The sequence below is a fragment of the Anomaloglossus baeobatrachus genome, chromosome 1 (assembly GCF_048569485.1).
Source record: "Anomaloglossus baeobatrachus isolate aAnoBae1 chromosome 1, aAnoBae1.hap1, whole genome shotgun sequence".
Taxonomy (NCBI): Eukaryota; Metazoa; Chordata; class Amphibia; order Anura; family Aromobatidae; genus Anomaloglossus; species Anomaloglossus baeobatrachus.
In genome coordinates this window covers 477072778-477098064 of record NC_134353.1, presented here as the reverse complement: position 1 = coordinate 477098064, position 25287 = coordinate 477072778, and the positions used below count along the sequence as shown (strand labels likewise).

Here is a 25287-nt window from a genome sequence, read left to right as displayed (position 1 = left end):
CTACCGCTTTAAGCGGGTGGTAAGCAGCACCTGTGGTGCTAGCCCCATTGTGCAGAAGTGTAATTATAAATTATATGTTTATTTACACTGTATGGTGCACAGTTGATTTCTGGCTATATACCCTATTGTGTGCTCAGGGAAGACAATAGCATGGCGCCCACAAAAGGCAGGGGTGCCAAAACACAGGCTTACTATGCTGCCTGCGCCGCATGTACGACGCCGCTATTGGCAGGTTCCACTGACCCTCACTGTGTGCACTGCTCGGCCCCTGCTGCACTTACTCAGCCGGAGCCTCTGCTAGGGGGGGCCCAGGGGGAACCACCTGCTAACACTATCCAGGTGACAGGGACGGAGTTTGCAGTCTTTACGGATAAACTCTCTGAGACTATGGCTAAGATACTAGAAGCCTTGCAGTCCAGACCGGTATCTCAGCACAGGGACACTGTTGAATCATTGTTCCCTGGCCCCCCTCAGTTGGACCAACAATGTCCCCCCGGGGATTCTCATAGATACCTGGCTGAGGGCTCTGACACAGACCCCAGCCCCAGACCGACTAAGCGAGCTCGCTTGGCAATTCCCTCGACATCTTCATATTGTTCAGGGTCTCTGCGGGAGGAATCTCTGGTGGATGATGCGGAGACAGCTGATCAGGATTCTGATCCTGAGGCCGCTCTCAACCTTGATACTCCTGATGGTGACGCCATAGTGAACAATCTTATTGCGTCCATCAATCAAATGTTGGATATTTCTCCCTCAGCTCCTCCGGTGGAGGAGTCAGCTTCTCAGCAGGAGAAATTCCGTTTCAGGTTTCCCAAGCGTACACCGAGTATGTTTCTGGACCACTCTGATTCAGAGAGGCAGTCCAGAATCACCATGATTGTCCAGATAAGCGTTTTTCTAAGCGCCTTAAGGATTCACGTTATCCCTTTCCCCCTGACGTGGTTAAAGGTTGGACTCGGTGTCCCAAAGTGGACCCTCCAATCTCCAGACTGGCGGCTAGATCCATACTTGCAGTGGAAGATGGGGCTTCACTCAAAGATGCCACTGACAGGCAGATGGAGCTCTGGTTGAAATCCATCTATGAAGCTATCGGCGCTTCTTTTGCCCCAGCATTCGCAGCCGTATGGGCGCTACAAGCTATCACAGCAGGTCAAGCGAAAATTGACGCAGCCACGCGCACGTCCGCGCCGCAGGTGGCGTCCATAACCACTCAGACGTCGGCATTTGCGGCTTACGCTATTAATGCTGTCCTGGACTCTGCGAGCCGTACGGCGGTTGCATCCGCCAATTCGGTGGTACTCCGCAGGGCCTTGTGGCTACGGGAATGGAAGGCAGATTCTGCTTCCAAAAAGCGCTTAACCAGTTTGCCAATTTCTGGCGACCGATTGTTTGGCGAGCGTTTGGATGAAATCATCAAACAATCCAAGGGGAAGGATACATCCTTACCCCAGCCCAAACCGAACATACCCCAACAGAGGAGGGGGCAGTCGAGGTTTCGGTCCTTTCGGGGCGCGGGCAGGTCCCAATTCTCCTCGTCCAAAAGGCCTCAGAAAGTTCAAAGGAACTCTGATTCATGGCGGTCTAAGTCACGTCCTAAAAAGACCACCGGGGGTGCCGCTACCAAAGCGGCTTCCTCATGACTTTCGGTCTCCTCAATCCGCATCCTCTGTCGGTGGCAGGCTTTCCCGCTTTTGCGACACCTGGCTGCCATGGGTAAAAGACCGTTGGGTGAGAGACATTCTGTCTCACGGTTACAAGATAGAGTTCACCTCTCGTCCCCCGACTCGATTCTTCAGGTCATCCCCGCCTCCCGAGCGAGCCGATGCTCTTCTGCAGGCGCTGGGCACTCTGAAGGCAGAAGGAGTGGTGGTCCCTGTTCCTCTTCAGCAACAGGGTCACGGTTTTTACTCCAACCTGTTTGTGGTCCCAAAGAAGGACGGGTCTTTCCGTCCTGTCCTGGACCTGAAACTGCTCAACAAACACGTAAAGACCAGGCGGTTCCGGATGGAATCCCTCCGCTCCGTCATCGCCTCAATGTCCCAAGGAGATTTCCTGGCATCAATCGATATCAGAGATGCTTATCTCCACGTACCGATTGCTCCAGAGCACCAGCGCTTCTTGCGCTTCGCCATAGGAAGCGAACACCTGCAGTTCATGGCACTGCCGTTCGGCCTGGCAACAGCCCCACGGGTTTTCACCAAGGTTATGGCTACTGTAGTAGCGGTTCTCCACGCTCAGGGTCACTCGGTGATCCCTTACTTGGACGATCTGCTGATCAAGGCACCCTCTCAAGAGGCATGCCAACACAGCCTCGACGCTACTCTGGACACTCTCTCCAGAGTTTCGGGTGGATCATCAATTTTCCAAAGTCAAATCTGACACCGACCCAATCGCTGACATATCTTGGCATGGAGTTTCATACCCTCTCAGCGATAGTGAAGCTTCCGCTGATCAAGCAGCGTTCACTACAGAAAGGGGTGCAATCTCTCCTTCAAGGTCACGCACACCCCTTGAGGCGCCTCATGCACTTCCTGGGGAAGATGGTGGCAGCAATGAAGGCAGTCCCTTTCGCGCAGTTTCACCTGCGCCCTCTTCAATGGGACATCCTACGCAAATGGGACAGGAAGCCGACGTCCCTCGACAGGAACGTCTCCCTCTCTCAGGCGACCAAAGCTTCCCTTCGGTGGTGGCTTCTTCCCCCTTCATTATCGAAGGAGAAATCCTTCCTACCCCCATCCTGGGAGGTGGTCACGACGGACGCGAATCTGTCAGGGTGGGGAGCGGTTTTTCTCCACCACAGGGCTCAGGGTACGTGGACCCAGCAAGAGTCCTCACTTCAGATCAATGTTCTGGAAATACGGGCAGTGTATCTTGCCCTGAAAGCGTTCCAGCAGTGGCTGGAAGGCAAACAGATCCGAATTCAGTCGGACAATTCCACAGCGGTGGCATACATCAACCACCAAGGCGGCACACGCAGTCGGCAAGCCTTCCAGGAAGTCCGGTGGATTTTGATGTGGGTGGAAGCCACGGCCTCCACCATCTCTGCAGTTCACATCCCAGGCGTGGAAAACTGGGAAGCAGATTATCTCAGTCGCCAGGGCATGGACGCAGGGGAATGGTCCCTTCACCCGGACATGTTTCAGGAGATCTGTTGCCGCTGGGGGGTGCCGGACGTCGACCTCATGGCGTCCCGGCACAACAACAAGGTACCGACGTTCATGGCACGGTCTCAAGATCCCAGAGCTATGGCGGCAGACACCTTAGTTCAGGATTGGTCGCAGTTTCAGCTCCCTTATGTGTTTCCTCCGCTGGCACTGTTGCCCAGGATGTTACGCAAGATCAGGGCCGACTGCCGCCGCGTCATCCTCGTCGCTCCAGACTGGCCGAGGAGATCGTGGTACCCGGATCTGTGGCATCTCACGGTCGGCCAACCGTGGGCACTACCAGACCGACCAGACTTGCTGTCTCAAGGGCCGTTTTTCCATCTGAATTCTGCGGCCCTCAACCTGACTGTGTGGCCATTGAGTCCTGGATCCTAGCGTCTTCAGGATTATCTCAAGAGGTCATTGCCACTATGAGACAAGCTAGGTAACCAACGTCCGCCAAGAATCTGGACTGGAAAAGGGTTTGTCGCTCGGCTCCCTTAAGGGACAAGTCTCAGCGCTCTCTGTCTTTTTCCAGAAGCGCCTAGCTAGACTTCCACAGGTACGCACGTTCCTGCAGGGGGTTTGTCACATCGTTCCTCCTTACAAGCGGCCGTTAGAACCCTGGGATCTGAACAGGGTGCTGATGGTTCTTCAGAAACCACCATTCGAGCCAATGAGGGATATCTCTCTCTCACGCCTTTCACAGAAGGTGGTTTTCCTAGTAGCAGTCACCTCTCTTCGGAGAGTGTCTGAGCTAGCAGCGTTGTCGTGCAAAGCCCCTTTCCTGGTGTTTCACCAGGACAAGGTGGTTCTGCGTCCGGTTCCGGAATTTCTCCCTAAGGTGGTATCCCCCTTTCATCTCAATCAGGATATCTCCTTACCTTCTTTTTGTCCTCATCCAGTTCACCAATGTGAAAAGGATTTGTACTTGTTAGATCTGGTGAGAGCACTCAGACTCTACATTTCTCGTACGGCACCCCTGCGCCGCTCGGATGCACTCTTTGTCCTTGTCGCTGGCCAGCGTAAAGGGTCACAGGCTTCCGAATCAACCCTGGCTCGGTGGATCAAGGAGCCAATTCTCGAAGCTTACCGTTCTGCTGGGCTTCCGGTTCCCTCAGGGCTGAAGGCCCATTCTACCAGAGCCGTGGGCGCGTCCTGGGCTTTGAGGCACCAGGCTACGGCTCAGCAGGTGTGTCAGGCGGCTACCTGGTCGAGCCTGCACACTTTCACGAAACACTATCAGGTGCATACCTATGCTTCGGCGGATGCCAGCCTAGGTAGACGAGTCCTTCAGGCGGCAGTTGCCCGCCTGTAGGAAGGGGCCGTTTGACGGCTCTATTACGAGGTATTATTTTACCCACCCAGGGACTGCTTTTGGACGTCCCAATTGTCTGGGTCTCCCAATGGAGCGACAAAGAAGAAGGGAATTTTGTTTACTTACCGTAAATTCCTTTTCTTCTAGCTCCAATTGGGAGACCCAGCACCCGCCCCTGTTTTTTTTTGTTTTTTTTGTGTACACATGTTGTTCATGTTGAATGGTTTCAGTTCTCCGATATTCCTTCGGATTGAAGTTACTTTAAACCAGTTTATAATTTTTTTCCTCCTTCCTGCTTTTGCACCAAAACTGAGGAGCCCGTGGGAGCACGGGGGGTGTATAGGCAGAAGGGGAGGGGCGTTACACTTTTAGTGTAATACTTTGTGCGGCCTCCGGAGGCATAGCCTATACACCCAATTGTCTGGGTCTCCCAATTGGAGCTAGAAGAAAAGGAATTTACGGTAAGTAAACAAAATTCCCTTCTTTCCCACTATAGGCTGCCATTTTCCATAAATGCTTCTGACCTGGGTGGGTGTAATTATGTTGCTTATTTCCAGGCTATATACTTGTCTATCCTACTACTTGAAGCTATGATTATGAAATTGAAGTAGGTAAGCTATTCCTAGGTCTACTAAGGCGGCTTTCACACTACTTTTTTTAACATGCGTCATGAACGTTTTTTTTGCTGTAAAAGCGGATCCTGCTTTTACAGCAAAAAAAACGCATGCAAACGCATGTTATTTTGCAGGATCCTGTCACTTTAAGTTTATGGGCGGGCATTGGAGTCATGTGATCGGGAGTGAGGGGAACTGAACGTGATAGACTGGGAGCCGGCATCTGACAGCTGCGGAGGCTCGTAACCAAGGTAAACATCGGGTAACTTGCTGGATACCCGAGCATCCGCAGCTGCTAGGAGCCGGGCTCCCTGCACACGTAACCAACGTAAACATCAGGTAACTAAGATAAGCGCTTTGCTTGATTTGCTCTCAGGCGGGGGAGAGAGAGACTGATCACGCGAGGCTGGTTTCTGGGCATGCTCAGTAGAGCAAGCAGGATCCTGTCTATCAGCATGCCAGCGTTCACATGCGTTTGTGTGCAGTATAGTCAGGATCCAGAGATTTGCAGTATTTGGACGCAGCTCAAAAACGCTACAAGTAGCGTTTTTGAAAAATGTTAAAAAAAACTGCAAGTCGCTGGATCCTTACTATAACGCACGCAAACGCATGTGAACGCATGATGACGCGAGTCCATTGCAAATGCATTGAAATGAAAACGCATTTGCACTGGATCCGTTTTTGTGTTAAAAAAAAACGTTCAGGACGCATGTTAAAAAAACGTTGTGTGAAAGCCGCCTAAGAAGTAGAGAAACCCACACATACAGAAAATGATGGGAATGATTTACCATATAGAAGATTGTTCATGCTGCCATGTTTGCTGTTGTATGTATTTTTGCTTTTCTTTGCGTATCTTAGCCTCACAACTTGCTTCCAGCTGTATCTCCTCCTTGAGTCGTCCTTGGCCTCTGATACCCTGAGAATAAACATCTGGTCTTGGTATAACTGCTTTGCCTGCACTTCTTTTTCTTCTCTGCATTTTACTCAGTATGTTTAATAACCGGCCTCCATTTAAATGACTCATTTCCTTATATAATGTATCAGTCTCCACTGTCATTTTAATATGTGATATTTCATTTCAATATTTTCCACATCTTATGATTATGTAAACTTTTTTTCTTCATGAAGAAAGACTAGATGACAGATGCTCATCCCTCTTTTATTTTATATAGATCCCATGTATTGTGCTTATTAATTAATGCATCTCAGTGGTGGTCAATGATTTATGACTTGAATGAACTGTCTGGAATAAGCTGTTAGGCTTTTTCTGATGATAACTATTGGCAGCCAAGTAAAAAATGGGGGGGCGAGGGTAGAGAGATGTAAAATTTGCTAATTCCGTCAAGTACATTCTTAGACCTGACAGTCTTGAAAAAAAATAAGTCATATTTATAACAATGACTAAGGCAAAATTGAAATTTTGAGCATCTACAGGCGCTTTTATTTAAAGAGTAATCGTCATTTTAATTTCTATATAAATTGATAGAAAACATAAAAGTAAGAAAGTTTGTAATCCATCTTATCAGAGAAATCGGCTTCTTTATCTGCCAGGACTGAGTTTTCATTCTCCAGTCACAGGTAAAATCTATATTGAGTGAACACAGATTTTTTTTTTTTTACCTTACGGAGATAGGAGATAACGGTTGCTACTGATGTGATTTTATAATAATTCCTCACAATTACTTTTGCAATGACAATTTCCTGCAATATGACCTGAGCCACCACAGACATAACATCTAAGGCTAGGTTCACATTTCCGTTGTTTTGCATCAGTCACATGCGTTGCTTGACGCATGTGACTGATGCGTTGTACAATGGATGACAAAGAATAGAATGAATTGTCGGACTCCGTTGTGTGCGGGGAGCGGAGTTCGAGGTGGGTGGAGCCGAGCGGGGCCGTGGCGCTGAGGACGTCAGTGCCGCGGGGACTGCAGCGCTGGGGACAGGTGAGTGTGTGTATGTGTGTGCGTACATGCGGAGTGTGGGAGGGGGCGGAGCCGAGCGGGGAAGTGTCGGGCTCCCTGCACACGTATCCAGGGTAAATATCAGGTAACTAAAAGCAAAGCACTTTTTGCTTGGTTACCCGATATTTACACTGGTTACCAGCGTGCACCGCTTAGCATTGGCTCCCTGCACACGTAACCAGTGTAAATATCGGGTAACTAACCAAAGCGCATTGCTTAGTAACCTGATGTGTATCCTGGTTACGTGTGCAGGGAGCCAGAGAAAGCATGCTCAGCAAAATCCTATGGATTTCGCTGCTCAAAAAGCGTTACAGGCTGCGTTCCTTCCGCCCCGCGGTCAGTCGTTCCACGACTGATCAGTCGGGCAGAGGGTGCAACGCAGCATCATCAGTCACAATCCGCCGCTCATACAAGTCTATGGGAACAACGGAATCCGCTAAACGGATTCCGTTGTTTACCAGAGCAGCGAATTGTGACTGATACAATTTAACGGAAGTATGAACCTAGCCTAACACATGCCATGCTTGATTTAGCCCACTTAACGGTACATGATTCATTTTGTCTGGATCTTTTGCGCCATTTCTAGGGATGCACAATTAACAATCCTACAAATGCATTTTGTCCCTTTGACAACTGAATGTAACTATACTGCTGTTCATATGTTTCCCCTACAATTATATATTTCCTTCACAGGCTCACCTACAGATTAAATTCATCTTCATTGCATAAATTCGTTTTGCAGTTTCTCAGAAATCCAGCATTTATATTATACTAGAAGGTGGCCCGATTCTACGCATCGGGTATTCTAGAATTTACGTATTGAGTAGTTCATGTATGATTTTTGTTTATATATATATATATAGATAGATAGATAGATAGATATAGATATATAGATGTTGTTGTGTGTAGTTACCAAGTGTTTGTGTGGGGCGCTGTACATGTTCTGGGTGTTGTCTGGGTGTGGCGGGGGGTGAGAGCGGTGTTGTATGTGTGTTGCGTTGTTTGTGGAGCGCTGTGTGTCTGTAGCGTTGTGTGTGTGTGTGTGTGTTGCGCGGTTTGTGTGTGTGGTGTGTTTTGGGGGGAGGTATGTTTTGTGCAATGTGTGTGTTGTGCGGTATGTGCGTATATTTGTGTGTGCAGCGTTGTCTGTGTGTGTGGGTGTCTGTGTAGGGCAGTTGTTTGTGGTTCCCAGTGTGGTGTGTTGTGCAGTGCGCGCGTGCGTGTGTGTGTGTTGGGGGGAGGTGTGCACTTCCCATCGTGCTCCATCCCCCATGCAGCGCACTCCCCATCGTGCTCCATCCCCCATGCAGCGCACTCCCCATCATGCTCCATCTCCCATGCTGCGCACTCCCAAACGTGCTCCATCCGCCATGCTGCGCACTCCCAAACGTGCTCCATCCGCCATGCTGCGCACTCCCCATCGTGCTCCATCCGCCATACTCCACACTCCCCATCGTGCTCCATCCCCCATGCAGCGCACTCCCCATCGTGCTCCATCCCCTATGCTGCGCACCTCCCATCGTGATCCATCCGCCATGCTGCGCACTCCCAAACGTGGTCCATCCGCCATGCTGCGCACTCCCAAACGTGCTCCATCCGCCATACTCCGCACTCCCCATCGTGCTGCATCCCCCATGCTGCGCACTCCCAAACGTGCTCCATCCGCCATGCTGCGCACTCCCAAACGTGCTCCATCCGCCATGCTGCGCACTCCCAAACGTGCTCCATCCGCCATGCTGCGCACTCCCAAACGTGCTCCATCCGCCATGCTGCGCACTCCCAAACGTGCTCCATCCGCCATGCTGCGCACTCCCAAACGTGCTCCATCCGCCATGCTGCGCACTCTCAAACGTGCTCCATCCGCCATGCTGCGCACTCCCAAACGTGCTCCATCCGCCATGCTGCGCACTCCCAAACGTGCTCCATCCGCCATGCTGCGCACTCCCAAACGTGCTCCATGCGCCATGCTGCGCACTCCCAAACGTGCTCCATCCCCCATGCTGCGCACCCCCCATCGTGCTCCATCCCCCATGCTGCACCAGCATCAGCCTCTCTACCCGCAGCATCAGCCTCTCTGCCCGCAGCATCAGCCTCTCTGCCCGCAGCATCAGCCTCTCTGCCCGCAGCATCAGCCTCTCTGCCCGCAGCATCAGCCTCTCTGCCCGCAGCATCAGCCTCTCTGCCCGCAGCATCAGCCTCTCTGCCCGCAGCATCAGCCTCTCTGCCCGCAGCATCAGCCTCTCTGCCCGCAGCATCAGCCTCTCTGCCCGCAGCATCAGCCTCTCTGCCCGCAGCATCAGCCTCTCTGCCCGCAGCATCAGCCTCTCTGCCCGCAGCATCAGCCTCTCTGCCCGCAGCATCAGCCTCTCTCCTCCCAGCATCAGCCTCTCTCCTCCCAGCATCAGCCTCTCTCCTCCCAGCATCAGCCTCTCTCCTCCCAGCATCAGCCTCTCTGTCACCAGCATCAGCCTCTCTGTCACCAGCATCAGCCTCTCTGTCCCCAGCATCAGCCTCTCTGTCACCAGCATCAGCCTCTCTGTCACCAGCATCAGCCTCTCTGTCACCAGCATCAGCCTCTCTGTCACCAGCATCAGCCTCTCTGTCACCAGCATCAGCCTCTCTGTCACCAGCATCAGCCTCTCTGTCCCCAGCATCAGCCTCTCTGTCCCCAGCATCAGCCTCTCTGTCCCCAGCATCAGCCTCTCTGTCCCCAGCATCAGCCTCTCTGTCCCCAGCATCAGCCTCTCTGTCCCCAGCATCAGCCTCTCTGTCCCCAGCATCAGCCTCTCTGTCCCCAGCATCAGCCTCTCTGTCCCCAGCATCAGCCTCTCTCATCCCAGCATCAGCCTCTCTCATCCCAGCATCAGCCTCTTCTGTCCCCAGCTGATGCCTTTTCGGTCCCCAGCATCAGCCTCTCTCCTCCCAGCCTACCCCAGCCTCAGCCTCTCTTCTCTCAGCCTCCCCATCCCAGCCTTCCCCAGGATCAGCCTCTCTCCTCCCAGCCTCTTCCAGCACGCCGTGCTCCTCTGCCGACACTCACAGATCCGATCGCATACACTCACACACACCCACACACACCCCCGATCGCATACACTCACACACCCCCGATCGCATACACTCACACACCCCCGATCGCATACACTCACACACCCCCGATCGCATACACTCACACACCCCCGATCGCATACACTCACACACCCCCGATCGCATACACTCACACACCCCCGATCGCATACACTCACACACCCCCGATCGCATACACTCACACACCCCCGATCGCATACACTCACACACACACATTGACGATATTGCACATACGCGCTCATACTCACAACATCCGGAGATACCACTTGCTTCTGGCCATATGATCCTCCGGCAGGTCCTGGAAGCTCACAGCACAATATCGCCGCCGAGAAGCAAGCGATATCCCAGGATGTTGTGAGTATGTGGATGCGATGTGATGTGTGTGTGTGTGTGTGTGTATTTTTCGCCGCTGCAGGACCTTGATGCGCTGGTAACTATGCTACCATGGTTACCAGCGCATCTCGTCCCCCGCTCGCACGGGAGCCCACACCAGCATACGCCGGCCAGCCCCAGCAATGCGAGGGTATGTGTCGGCTGGTTTGGCGGCTTACGCTGATGTGGGCTCCCAGGGGTACAGTACTCACCTGGTAGTCGTAGCTCCGTGACCGTGTCAGTTCGGGGAATGTGGGGGGGGGGCGGGGCCAGAGCTAGCGTGCATTGCGTGAGGGGGGCGGGGCGTGGCCGAGTTGCCAATGCCTGCAGGGTGCCGGGGAGAGAGGCCAATCTGTGGGGGGGCGGAGCCTGGGCGAGCGGCCGGCCAATCCGTGTGGGGGCGCAGCCTGGGCGAGGGCCAATCCGTGCGGGGGCGGGGCCATGGCGAGCCCAGCGGCCAATCAGCTTTGTGTCACCGTAAGGACACAATTTTGGAGCAAGACAGACAGACAGACAGACAGAATAAGGCAATTATATATATAGATACAAATGAGCCTTGGAGGTAGAAAATTGCACTTGCAGCTCTCCTACTCTCCCTCCCCTGTGTCAGGCTGATAGGGGTCTCTCGTTTTAGTGAGTTGCTTTTCCTGTGGAGATCTCTCACAAGCGCCGTCTGTGCCTGTTGTGGAATATGCGCCATAAGTCATGACTTTGTATTTCCAAGTGTATTGATTTGTGCATGCGCCACCCCAGGCACCGATTGCATTGGCAAGAGATCTCATTTTTTTGGTGGAGTCCATATTCAGTACTCCAAATTCATTAGGAAGGGTGTGACATTTGATGCATGTTACTTCATTGTCTAGACATACAAACAGTCTTAATGAATCGGGGCCCCAGTGTTCTTTTTATTATGTATGCAATTAAATGCTAACTTACAAATTTGTCTTGTAATGTAAGCCAAATACCTCGTGATGCAGCTCTAACCACCTGTAGTTCTTGAAACTTTGCTTCATGCCAAATGTCATCCATTTTATTAGGAAGAAAAGGAAAAACGTCGCACGGATCTTTTAGAGAGAAAGAAGGAAAGCCAACGCATGCTAGAGGAAGAGGATGCCAAGTTGAAGAGCAAACAAGCAAAACCTATACCCACAAAAGTGACACGAGCGCAGATTGAAGAAACTCTACAGAAGGAAGATATTCCGAAAGGTAAGCAGGACAGGTAGTGCATCATATGTATTACTTAATCGTGTAAATATGCATTTAACTATAAGTTGTCCTCCTATTAGCTGCTGTTGAAACCCCCAAAACACATCTCGAGATGCCGCTGGAAGAAAACCTGAACCGTCGTGTGCTAGAGGAAGGAGAGGTAGAAGCACGTTCTGTTGATGAAGCTATTGCTGCCCTCAGGTTGGTAGTAAAAATAATGTTCATTTTCAGATTTTAAGCAGTGAATTTCTATTTTCTTGTTGGAATATGGGCTTGAGAACCTGGAATAAAAGCACATTTATGCCATAACATGACGTTCTCTTACATCTATCTAATTCTATTACTTTGGAACAGTTTTATTTCTGATTGTTTTTCAATAGCAACTGCATTCGCTTGCATGCATCAGACTACCATATTTTACAGCGTATAAGACAACTTTTTAACGCCTGAAAATCTTCTCAAAAGTAGAGTGTCGTCTTATACGGCGGTGCACGGTGCCGTCGTTTACACACAATAAAAGAGATTCTCACCTATCCTCTGTTCCCACGGAGCCTCCAGCTGCTTCTTGCAGTTCGCAGGCACACAGACCCATCAGTTATAGCGTCCAGTGCACTGAGCCGTCGCTGCAGGATGTCGTCATGGCCTTACTGCAGTTGAATGCTTTGTAGCACTGTAAAGCATTCAACTGGAGTAAAGCCATGATGACATCCTGCAGTGGCCGCTCCGTTCATGCTATCACGGAGGGGTCTGTGTGCCTGCGGACTGCAAGAAATAGCTGGAGGCACCGTGGACACGGAGGAGAGGTGAGAATATCTTTTATTGTTTGTAAACAACGGCATGATAGGGGACAGAAGGGAACTAGCAGGAGGACATTACTAAACAATGGGGACATTACTGCAGGAGACATTACAGCAGGGGACATTACTAAACAATGGGGACATTACAGCAGGGGACATCACTAAACAATGGGGATATTACTCAGGTCGGCTTAGGGTACTGTCACACTTTAGCGACGATCCAGCGATCCCACCAGCGAGCTGACCTGGTCAGGATCGCTGGTGCGTCGCTACATGGTCACTGGTGAGCTGTCAATCAGGCAGATCTCACCAGTGACCAGCCCCCAGCGACGCATGGAAGCGATGCTGCGCTTGGTAACTAAGGTAAATATCGGGTAACCAAGCGCTTGGTTACCCGATATTTACCTTGGTTACCAGCACACATCGCTTAGCGCTGGTTCCCTGCACTCGTAGCCAGAGTACACATCGAGTTAATAAGCAAACCGCTTTGCTTATTTACCCGATGTGTACTCCGGCTACATGTGCAGGGAGCCGGCACTGGCAGCCTGAGAGCGGCGGATGCTAGTAACCAAGGTAAATATCGGGTAACCAAGCAAAGAGGTTCGCTTGGTTACCCGATATTTACCTTGGTTACAGCTTACCGCAGGCTGCCAGAAGCCGTCTCCCTGCTCCCTGCACATTCAGATTGTTGCTCTCTCGCTGTCAAACAGCGATGTGTGCTTCACAGCGGGAGAGCAACATCCAAAAAATGAACCAGTACTGTGTGTAACGAGCAGCGATTTCACAGCAGGGGCCAGATCGCTGCTCAGTGTCGCACACAGCGAGATCACTAATGAGGTCACTGGTGCATCACAAAAACCGTGACTCAGCAGCGCTCTCGCTATGTGAGAAGTACCCCTTACACTCGAGTATGTATGATATATCCCAAACTATATTTTAACTATAAAAGTTGGGGGTCGTCTTAAATGCCGGAAAATATGGCAAATTTTTATTTTCAGCTAACCTCACTTATTATCTTTCATTGGAAAATGTTTTTTCATTTTCCACAGAAAACATATATTCAGTGACATCCTCTCTTTTTACACCCACAGTGTCAGCAAGGAGCTTGACCGCCATCCCGAACGCCGAATGAAAGCCGCCTTTACAGCATATGAAGAACTAAACCTGCCACGCCTGAAACAAGAAAATCCAAACATGAGGCTTTCTCAGTTAAAGCAACTTTTGAAAAAGGAATGGATGAAATCTCCTGAAAATCCCATGAACCAGAGGCATGCTGTCTACAATTCTAACTAACCAATTCTAATTTGGATTTTTATCTCAGAGATGCGACAACAGCCAGGCCCTCTTTCCAGAAAGCCAAGAGTACATGTAGGACATCTAGAGTGTATTTTCTTTCCAGGCCTTTGTCAGGAGGTTGGTGTTTGATTTGAAAGTAAGGATCTAACAATCCAAAATTCAGCATGTGCCAATGTCAGGCTGATGATTAAAAACCGCAAAGGTGGGAAACTTATTTGGACTAGATGAAATATGTATTTCTTTTTTTGTGTAAGTTAAAGACTCCAGGATTCTCCATAAAAAAAAATAAAAATTGTGACGACTTGCTTTATTTAACGGTCATACAGTATATTGTTTTTCAATAAGTTTGCGGGTCAGAATATTTACTTAACAGCAGAGACGCACTATCCCTACCATTCCATACTGGATTTCGCGCTTTGGTTTTTTTGTATTTTCTTAAAGAGGTTTTTCCAGACCCCTATATTTTCCAAACCGCTGATCATGGTATAAAATAACTCTTGCCAATTCAATGGGTCTGTCATGCTGATTTTATTGAGCTCATCACTGCGGTCAGTGATATACTGAAATGTTCACCGGTTGAGACAGCACATCATTGCTGAACCCAGTTAGGCCTCTTTCATCAGTATTTGCCAAAACCAGGAGTGTCTCCAAAACACAGAACAGAGGTCAGTCTTTCAATTATAGTTCTTCTCTGTAAGTTCCACTCCTGCTTTTGGCATCCAAATACTGAAGAAACACTGATGCAAAATACTGACGTGTTAAAGGGGCCTTAAATAGAGAGTGCCCAGGAAAATGTGACACACTCGTTTGCACTTGAACCAAAGTATTCAAGGCAAAACAAAAAAGCTCAATTAATGCCCACAAAACCTACTGAACCTCTGTCATTTACACCATCTTAGGTTTTTCAGTGGTAGGTCATCTAAGTAATATTGAACTATATACAGTGCCTTGAAAACTTATTCATACCCCATAAACTTTTCCACATTTTTTCACGTTACACCTACCAACATAAACTTATTTTAATGGGATCTTAGGTGATATACCAAAATTATGTAGCAAGTATATGTCAAGTGTAAATGAAATGATACATTGCTTTCTTGTACATTGCTTTCAACATTTTTCAAAAATATAAATCTGGAAATTATGATGTGCATTTGTATTCACCCCCCCATAGTTTGATACCCTTAAATAAAATTCTAAGGGGCCAATTGCCTTCAGAAGTCACCGAATTAGTAAATTGAGTCCACATGTATGTATTTAATTTTCAGTTTAACTACAGCTGCTCTGTGAAGATTTTTGTTTGCAAAAATTAGAGATCAAAAAGCATCATGAAAATAAAGCAACACACCAGACAGATCAGGGATAAAAAATATATAGCCAAAGCTTGGAGCACTGTTCAATCCATCATCCAATAATGGAAGTAGGATGGCAGAACTGCAAACTTATCAAGACATGGCCATCTACCTCAACTGTATCCCAAGAAAAGGGAGTGTTAATTAGAGAAGCAGCCAATAGACCATGGTTACTCTGGAGGAGCTGCAGAGATCCACAGGTCTTGTGGGAGAATCTGTCCCTAGAACAACTATTAGTCATATACGCCATAAATCTGGCCTTTATGGAATATTGGCAAGCCATAAGCATAAGCCATGTAGGGGGGCACAGCTAGCATGTGGAAGAGACGGTGCTGTGGTCAGAATAGACCAAGGTAGAACATTTAGGGCTAAATGCAAAAGGCTATGTGTTACAGAAAACTAACTCTGCTTATCACACTGAAAACACCATCCCCAAGCATCAAACATGGTGGTGACAGCACTATGCTGTAAGGATGCTTTTCATCAACCGGGATAAGAAAGCTGCCCAGAGTTGATGGGAAGATGGATGGAGCTAAACACAGAGCATTTCTGGAGGAAAACCTGTTAGAGGCTGCAAAAGACTTGAGACTGTGGTGTAGGTTCATCTTCCAGCAGGACGATAACCCTAATTATACTATAGCTACAATGGCTTGTTTTAGATTAAAGCATATTCATGGGCATAAATGGCCCAGTCACAGTCCAGACCTAAATCCCATTGAGAATCTTTGGCAAGACTTGAAAATTACTCTTCACAGCCGCTCTCCATCCAATCTCACTGAGCTAGAGATATTTTGCAAAGAAGAAATGGGCAAACATTTTAGCCTATAGATGTGCAAAGCTAGTAGAAACATAACCCAAAAGACTTACAGCAGTAATTGCAGCGAAATTTTGGTCCTACAAAGTATTGTAACTGAATACAGTCCCTGACAGAAGTTCTGTCGCTTATCCATGTTATGTAAATAAAAGCTTATAACCTGACTTTAAATTCATCCATTGGTTTCATAAATTACTCTTTTGAAAGCTGAAACCCTCCCAAATTTGGTTTAGGTTATGAAAATAAAGTTGCTGCAAATCTGAAATATTGATCATTTAATGAACAGAGAAAGGTCAGATTTTGGCAAGACAAAAGTTTTTGTCGCCTTGTCATATAATGCACCCAATCCTAGTTTACATCCTCACCTGTGCTCACTAAATGATCGGTTAATTAGTGGGTGTGTATAAAAAGAAACCCAGCACCCCAGACCTTCACTTGAACTGCAACTTGACCTCTGACAACATGCCAAAAACCCACCCTGCAACCAAAGCCTTGATTATCAAGAGGCTGATGACCAGATCCACTGCAGAGGTGGCTGGCACCTTTTAATGTGTCTCAGCGTCAAGTACAAATAATTAAAAAAAGATTTAAAGAGACTGGAAATGTTTTTGACAAGCCCAGGTCCAGCAAACCCCGCAAGACAACTGCTCAGGAGAAGTGTTTGTTGGTTAGAAAATCCAAAGCCAGCCCCTCTTCCACTGCAGCAGAGCCCCAAAAGGCCTGGTCACCTCAAGTCCCTGTGTCAACTAAAACAGTTTGTAGGATTCTGTCTCGAAATGAACTCCATGGTCGAAACAAAGCCCAGAAGCCAGCACTAAACAAAAGGCAATTAAAAAACCGAGTGGCATTTGCCAAGTTCCATAGCCTGCTAAACAGATGGACGCTGGAAACGTGGCAGAAGGTGGATTTCTCTGATGAATCTTCAGTTGAATTACACCACAGCTGCTGCAAAATACTGCAGGAGACCTACTGGAGCCCGTATGAATTCAGAAAACAGTTAAGTTTGGGGGTGGAAAGATCATTGTCTTGGGCTACATTCAGTTTGGGAGTGTGCAAAACATTTGCAAGGTGGAAGGCAATATCATTAGCCTAAGATATCAAGAAGTATTAGCTACCTCTTACATTCCCAATCATAAAAGGGGTCAAAATCTGCAGCAGGATGGTGCTCCATCTCATACATCCATCTCTACAACAAAGTTCCTCCTGGCAAAGAAGATAAAGGTGCTCAAGGACTGTCCAGCCCAGGCACCAGACATGAACATCATTGAGCATGTTTGTGGTAGGATGAAAGAGGAAGCTTGGAAGACAAAACCAAAGAATCTAGATTAACTCTGGGAGACATGTAAGACTGCATTCTTTGCTATTCCTGATGACTTCATCAATAAATTGTATGAATCATTCTTGAACTGTTTGGATGCAGTCCTTCAAGCTCATGGAAGTCACACAAAATATTAAATATGGCTCTAATAGCACCACAACTTCATTCACCAATGTTATGCAACATATCTTTGTATTACAAGTTAATTATTTGTTTGAATTTCACATTACTTTCTGTGGGCGACAAAACTTTTGTCTTGCCAAAATCTGACCTTGCTGTGTTCATTAAATGATCAATATTTCAGCTTTGCAGCAACTTTATTTTCATAACCTAAACCAAATTTGGAAGGGTTTCAGCTTTCAAAAGAGTAATTTATGAAACCAATGGATGAATTTAAAGTCAGGTTATAAGCTTTTATTTACCTAACTTGGATAAGCGACAGAACTTCTGTCAGGGAGTGTAGAAATGAATGTCACAACTTTCCAATTTTATATTTTTTAATTATTTAGAAAACCATGTATAATTTTTACTTCGTGTTGGTAATTCACATAAAATCCCAATAAAATACATTTAAGTTTGTGGATGTAACATTAAAAAAATTAGAAAAAATCATGGGTTATAAATAGAGTTGAGTGGGTACCTAACTTTTCGTCTAATACTCGCCTATTGATTCCAAATAGCATGTACAATGCAAGTCAATAGGGAAAAACTCGCAAAGTAATGAGTAACCCGAATGCTGTACCATTCGTTCGAGTAGCAAATAGTGCGGCATTCGGGTTACTCTTTGTAAGTTTCCCCATTGACTTGCATTATACACACTATTCGGAATGAATATGTGAGTATTAGACAGCACTCGTTATGAGTATAGCAAGTACGAATAGTTAGGTACTCGCTCAACTCTAGTTATAAATACTTTTTCAAGGCAATACAACTGTGTTGCATCCATAACTGGATTACTCTCACAGCTTTTTTCCAATATCATTGGTCATAACATTCTTTACTCTTCCATTCATTTATTTATTTTAGCCTAAATGTATAAGTAAAATGTCTGTTGCAGGACTTGAAGTTTTAATATTCTCTTTGTATATGATGTAGATAAAAAAAACATTGCTACTGTGCTGGCTAGATGCATGTGGATGACAGCCGTTTTGCACTGTAACAAGTGCTTCTATGGGTCTGCCAAGCTTTTTTTTTTTTTTTCTGCTTAGTTGTGACTTCATTCTTCTCTTTCCCAAACATTCTTTCATTCTTCCTTTGAAGATACATTTTCTAGCATGGTGCTAGATTGAAGATATCACATTCAAGTGTAAAATATAACTTATATAGGGTTAGAATCCCTCTAATCCCTACACACAAGCTGAGAAATGCATCTGGAGATTCAAATAGTGTGCAAGAGAGGTAGATTGATGTAATATACAGTGTATCCACCCCTATCCTGTCCACCGCCATTAACGTGAGAACGGCAGCAGCTATCGGCATAGAAGTGGTGTCTAGGTATAGTAAAGTAGCCATGCGCTACGCAATGAAACCACCTATAGCGCCACCTGGTGGAAAACAACGGAGATAGCATTTTTATCTCGAAAACCGAACGAGATAGAGAAAAAAAGTGAATTACAAAGTTGTAGAGCATCATCAATTCAATATGAATCGACAGCTTCACGTGACCTGCACGAGCAGCGTTGTGCTCAGGTATGCTTGGTGCTCAGCTCTGTGCGAGCCGCTTGCAGTGTTTAAACAGATCGCACTGGGGGTAACCACAGCATGATTAGATGTAGTGTGCAACAAAAAAAAAAAATTGGGGGTAAAATCCCTCTCAACCCCCCGGAAGTGTTTATGGCAGGCTGTATGTGGGCGGAGACTCGAACTGCCAATCAGTGATTTTGAACCAGTGGAGGTTCGGTTCGATTGCTGCAATTGAACCGAACCTTCAAAGGTTCGCTCATCTCTTTACCACCAGTGCGAGCTGTTCAAACGCAGCGGCTCGCACTGGACCGAGCACAGCAATGCTCACTTGAGTGGTTAACATACATAAAGCGTCTGAACTCGAACACTGATTTTTTTTTTTTGTCTGTTTTTAGTCTGTTTGGCAAGATTACCAAACTTAAGTTTGAGTTTGCTCATTTCTGTTTATATACAATCGTGGTCAAAAAGTTTTGAAACTGACACAAGTTCTGTTTTTCACGACATTTGCTGCTTAATATTTTATAATAATTTATCAGTACATTTAAAATTATTTTCTCTGATGAAGGATCAGACATCTGGCAGAATGTCTGGAGAAGAAAAGTAAGTCCTGTGTCATGCCACCAGTCAAACATCCTGACACCATATGTGCTTTGCGGGGAGAAGAGGAGACATGCAGTTTAAGGCAACAAACTGCACCAAAAACTGCACTGTGCGCACAGGGCCAAATTGTATTAAACACTGATTACACAAGAACAGATTGTCAGCATTTAGTCCAGAAGCTAATAGCCAACTGTCAGGGCGAAGGGCAGAAGTCTTGAGTGGTAAGGGTCAACACAAAATATTGAGTCTTTACATAAATTTTATGTATTTATCAATATAAGTGTGAAAACTACTTAAATGCTTATAATTGTACTTCAGTAATCATAGAAACATATGATTAAAAGATATAACAACATTGAAGCAGCAAACTGGAAGCCACAATTTGTGTCAGTCTCCACTTTTGGCTAAGATTTTAGGTCTCAAACTCATTAATTGAATAGACAACTTTGTACAAATGGAATGAAGATCATATTTTTAAGCAACTAACATGAGAATGCCTTGTCCTATCACGTATAGGTAGAATTTGTTTGGTGAAAATGGTGCTGCTTGCCCAGAACATATACTTGTTCAGAATCTAATCTCTACAAAAATGAATATTTTCTTTTACATGGGCCAATAAACTCCTTAAAACTGCAAGAAATATCCTGTATAGTCATAAAAGGCTTGGTGATCTTTCAGTGCCCAATCTTTTTAAATACTATTGGGCAGCTAGTATTGGCCTTCATGCATCGGATAATAACACCCCAATATTGGTGCACTTGGAAGCCTCTCTATTGTCCTCTAGTACTTGGCCTGGACCTTTTATAATATGCAATCTAATCCATCTATATTGACGCCATTACTTCTAAATCTGGCCTTTCCACCTGGAAAAAATATCTAAGATTACACTTAGTGGCGACCTCTTGATATGTTCTCATTATATGACCTTTTTACTACGTGGCAAATTGATTTCCATCTTCTACCTACAGTTAGGTCCAGAAATATTTGGACAGTGACACAATTTTCGCGAGTTGGGCTCTGCATGCCACCACATTGGATTTGAAATGAAATCTCTACAACAGAATTCAAGTGCAGATTGTAACGTTTAATTTGAAGGTTTGAACAAAAATATCTGATAGAAATTGTAGGAATTGTACACATTTCTTTACAAACACTCCACATTTTAGGAGGTCAAAAGTAATTGGACAAATAAACCAAACCCAAACAAAATATTTTTATTTTCAATATTTTGTTGCGAATCCTTTGGAGGCAATCACTGCCTTAAGTCTGGAACCCATGGACATCACCAAACGCTGGGTTTCCTCCTTAATGCTTTGCCAGGCCTTTACAGCCGCAGCCTTCAGGTCTTGCTTGTTTGTGGGTCTCTCCGTCTTAAGTCTGGATTTGAGCAAGTGAAATGCATGCTCAATTGGGTTAAGATCTGGTGATTGACTTGGCCATTGCAGAATGTTCCACTTTTTTGCACTCATGAACTCCTGGGTAGCTTTTGCTGTATGCTTGGGGTCATTGTCCATCTGTACTATGAAGCGCCGTCCGATCAACTTTGCGGCATTTGGCTGAATCTGGGCTGAAAGTATATCCCGGTACACTTCAGAATTCATCCGGCTACTCTTGTCTGCTGTTATGTCATCAATAAACACAAGTGACCCAGTGCCATTGAAAGCCATGCATGCCCATGCCATCACGTTGCCTCCACCATGTTTTACAGAGGATGTGGTGTGCCTTGGATCATGTGCCGTTCCCTTTCTTCTCCAAACTTTTTTCTTCCCATCATTCTGGTACAGGTTGATATTTGTCTCATCTGTCCATAGAATACTTTTCCAGAACTGAGCTGGCTTCATGAGGTGTTTTTCAGCAAATTTAACTCTGGCCTGTCTATTTTTGGAATTGATGAATGGTTTGCATCTAGATGTGAACCCTTTGTATTTACTTTCATGGAGTCTTCTCTTTACTGTTGACTTAGAGACAGATACACCTACTTCACTGAGAGTGTTCTGGACTTCAGTTGATGTTGTGAACGGGTTCTTCACCAAAGAAAGTATGCGGCGATCATCCACCACTGTTGTCATCCGTGGACGCCCAGGCCTTTTTGAGTTCCCAAGCTCACCAGTCAATTCCTTTTTTCTCAGAATGTACCCGACTGTTGATTTTGCTACTCCAAGCATGTCTGCTATCTCTCTGATGGATTTTTTCTTTTTTTTCAGCCTCAGGATGTTCTGCTTCACCTCAATTGAGAGTTCCTTAGACCGCATGTTGTCTGGTCACAGCAACAGCTTCCAAATGCAAAAGCACACACCTGTAATCAACCCCAGACCTTTTAACTACTTCATTGATTACAGGTTAACGAGGGAGACGCCTTCAAAGTTAATTGCAGCCCTTAGAGTCCCTTGTCCAATTACTTTTGGTCCCTTGAAAAAGAGGAGGCTATGCATTACAGATATATGATTCCTAAACCCTTTCTTTGATTTGGATGTGAAAACTCTCATATTGCAGCTGGGAGTGTGCACTTTCAGCCCATATTATATATATAATTGTATTTCTGAACATGTTTTTGTAAACAGCTAAAATAACAAAAATTGTGTCACTGTCCAAATATTTCTGGACCTAACTGTATATAACATTTATAAACCTCCAGGAGAGTAGCAGCACAAACAACAGATTTTTCATTTGCTATCCTCTCTTGTTAGCCACTACGATAAAATTGAACTCAACACTGGAATCTCTTTGCAAATTCCACCCGACATCCCCCTGGGAGTTAATCTCGCCTACATCACTAGTGTACAAGGCGAGGTGATGATAAAGTTCTTTGGTTGTATTGTTACTGGCACACTCTCCCACATATCGTGGACCTGCCCTATAGCCTGATATTGTGGATGGGGCCTCCTAATTTTGGAAGTCACAGGCATTACAGCTAACCTTTCTCCTTCTATCATGTTACTGGGAAATAAACCTCCATAAGTTACAAACAGCTTTACTTTTTGTTAGATGTGGTGATAGCTTATGTGAATAAAGTTATGATCTGTGAAAAATTAAGAGCAATACACTTGGATAAGGTAGCTGGAATTGAGAAGATTTGGAGACTCTGGATACCACATGCTAACGTTCCTAATTTATTCGATCTTGTGTCCTAGTGTTTGTGAAACCAGAAAACATTAAAAGTATAATTAGACACCATTATCTTGCTGTTTTAAGGTTAAACAAGGTCATTCTTTTTTTCTTTTGTTAATTCATGTTATTTTGTACATTTGTTTCATCCCCCTGTTAGGGGTAACAGGCAGATTGTTGCCATATTGTGCTTATAATTCAATAAATACCGTTTCAAAGATAAAGATCCAAGTGTGACTATTGTCCAGTTTTATAAACCCTTGCAACAAATCTTAAGGGAAAATTAGAATTTACATTAGAGATTTTTTAAGCTGGAAATTATACTAATCACTAAGAGGATAGGGCTCCGGTATTCTTCTGAATGTTGTGAGCCTTTCAAAATTTTCACGTTCAAGTCAGTAACAGCATTTACAGCTGGAAAACTTTCATTCAATTGTTGGGATCCTACACTAGCAGTGCATACCCACATAAGGTTCTTAGGCTAGGGTTATACTTATTGGAAATCATTGATACTTAAAGGGGTTGTCCGACATAACAAAAATGTTTGAGTTTAAGCTAATCTGTGCTGTATTGTCATATTAATCACCCCTACATTGTTATTTTTTGTTTTCTAACTTTTGTTCCTCTTGAATTATACCTTTATTCTGTGCAGCTTCTTGTTTACATTCAGCTCCAGCAAACATGACCACTTCCTGTGCAAAATCTCCCAGTCACAGCTGGCACCGCCCGGCCTCACTGTCCAGCCCCACCCCAGTGTCCAGCCGCACCCTCTGCCCACCCCCTGCACACACATTCCCTGTCAGTATATTCTGCCCCAGCACTGACCTCTCATCACTACACGGCAGGACACTATAGGGCAGCACACTACAGGACAGGACACTACAGGGCAGCACATTACAGGACAGGACACTACAGGGCAGCACATTACAGGACAGGACACTACAGGGCAGCACATTACAGGACACTACAGGGCAGCACATTACAGGACAGGACACTACGGGGCAGCACATTACAGGACACTACAAGGCAGCACATTACAGCACACTACAGGAGAGTACACTACAGGGCAGCACATTACAGGACAGGACACTACAGGGCAGCACATTACAGGACACTACAGGGCAGCACATTACAGGACAGGACACTACAGGGCAGCACATTACAGGACACTACAAGGCAGCACATTACAGGACCGGACACTTCAGGGCAGCACATTACAGGACACTACAGGACAGGACACTACAGGGCAGCACATTACAGGGCACTACAGGGCAGCACATTACAGGACAGGACACTACAGGGCAGCACATTACAGGACACTACAGGGCAGCACATTACAGGACACTACAGGACAGGACACTACAGGGCAGGACACTACAGGGCAGCACATTACAGGACACTACAGGGCAGCACATTACAGGACACTACAGGGCAGCACATTACAGGACACTACAGGGCAGCACATTACAGGACACTACAGGACAGATCACTACAGGGCAGCACACTACAGGGCACTACAGGGCAGCACACTACAGGGCACTACAGGGCAGCACATTACAGGACACTACAGGACAGATCACTACAGGGCAGCACACTACAGGGCACTACAGGGCAGCACATTACAGGACAGGACACTACAGGGCAGCACATTACAGGACACTACAGGACAGGACACTACAGGGCAGCACATTACAGGACACTACAGGACAGGACACTACAGGGCAGCACATTACAGGGCACTACAGGGCAGCACACTACAGGGCAGCACATTACAGGACACTACAGGACAGGACACTACAGGGCAGCGCACTACAGGGCAGGACACTACAGGGCAGGGCACTACAGGGCAGCGCACTACACTACAGCATTGCAAATAACAGCCCCACATCGGGCTCTGCACCCCACACGACATCGGGCTCTGCACACCACATCAGGCTCTGCACCGCATACACACACATCGGGCTGTGCACCGCATACACAAACATACATACATACACACACACACACATCGGGCTGTGCACCACACACACACACACACACACACACACCACCCCATAGGGAGTACATACTCACCCGTCATCGGTCCCCGCCGCTCCTGCACGTTCGCGCGCTGTCTGTGCTCTAGACAAATCAGCACATTGGTGACGTCACCGCTGTGCTGAAGAGAGCTCAGACAGCGTGCAAGATGAGAAGCAGCGCTGCGCTGCTTCTCATCAGCACTTTCAAATGTACCGGCATCGGTGATCTGTGATGCCGGTATATTTGAATGTGTGATCCTGAGCAGGGGGGCCGGTGCTGGAGCTGACACCATGGCAGCCACCGCCAGGCCCCGCCGCCAGGTCACGGACCCCCACAGCAGTGCAGGGGGAGGTGCGGGGGAATGTGTGGGAGGGTGCAGGGAAGGAGGCGGGGCTCATCGCACTGTACAGCCCAGCAGGGAGGCGACATGCTGTTTCCACATTTGCATGTCAACATGGCCCTGCCCATGTAGACGTGAAATGACCGGAAGCAGCAAAATCGCGACAGGAGCGGTCACATGACCACTCTGAGCCGGGGGAGAGGGGCTGACAGCAGGGCAGGTAAGTGGTCTCTATCTACTTACCTGCCCCAATGTAGCCCAA

General features: G+C 46.8%; 1 protein-coding gene across 3 annotated transcripts in view; it reads left to right on the top strand.

Moving 5' to 3' along the window:
* Window positions 1–14938, top strand: part of CCDC124 (coiled-coil domain containing 124) — a 74354-nt gene extending 59416 nt beyond the window's left edge. For all 3 annotated transcript variants that reach the window (XM_075314861.1, XM_075314871.1, XM_075314880.1), the window contains exons 3-5: window positions 11533–11701; window positions 11782–11902; window positions 13590–14938. In XM_075314861.1, the coding sequence (XP_075170976.1) occupies window positions 11533–11701; window positions 11782–11902; window positions 13590–13791 (492 nt within the window). In that variant the 3' untranslated portion in view covers window positions 13792–14938. The remainder of the gene's footprint in view (window positions 1–11532; window positions 11702–11781; window positions 11903–13589) is intronic.
* Window positions 14939–25287: the final 10349 nt, after the last annotated feature.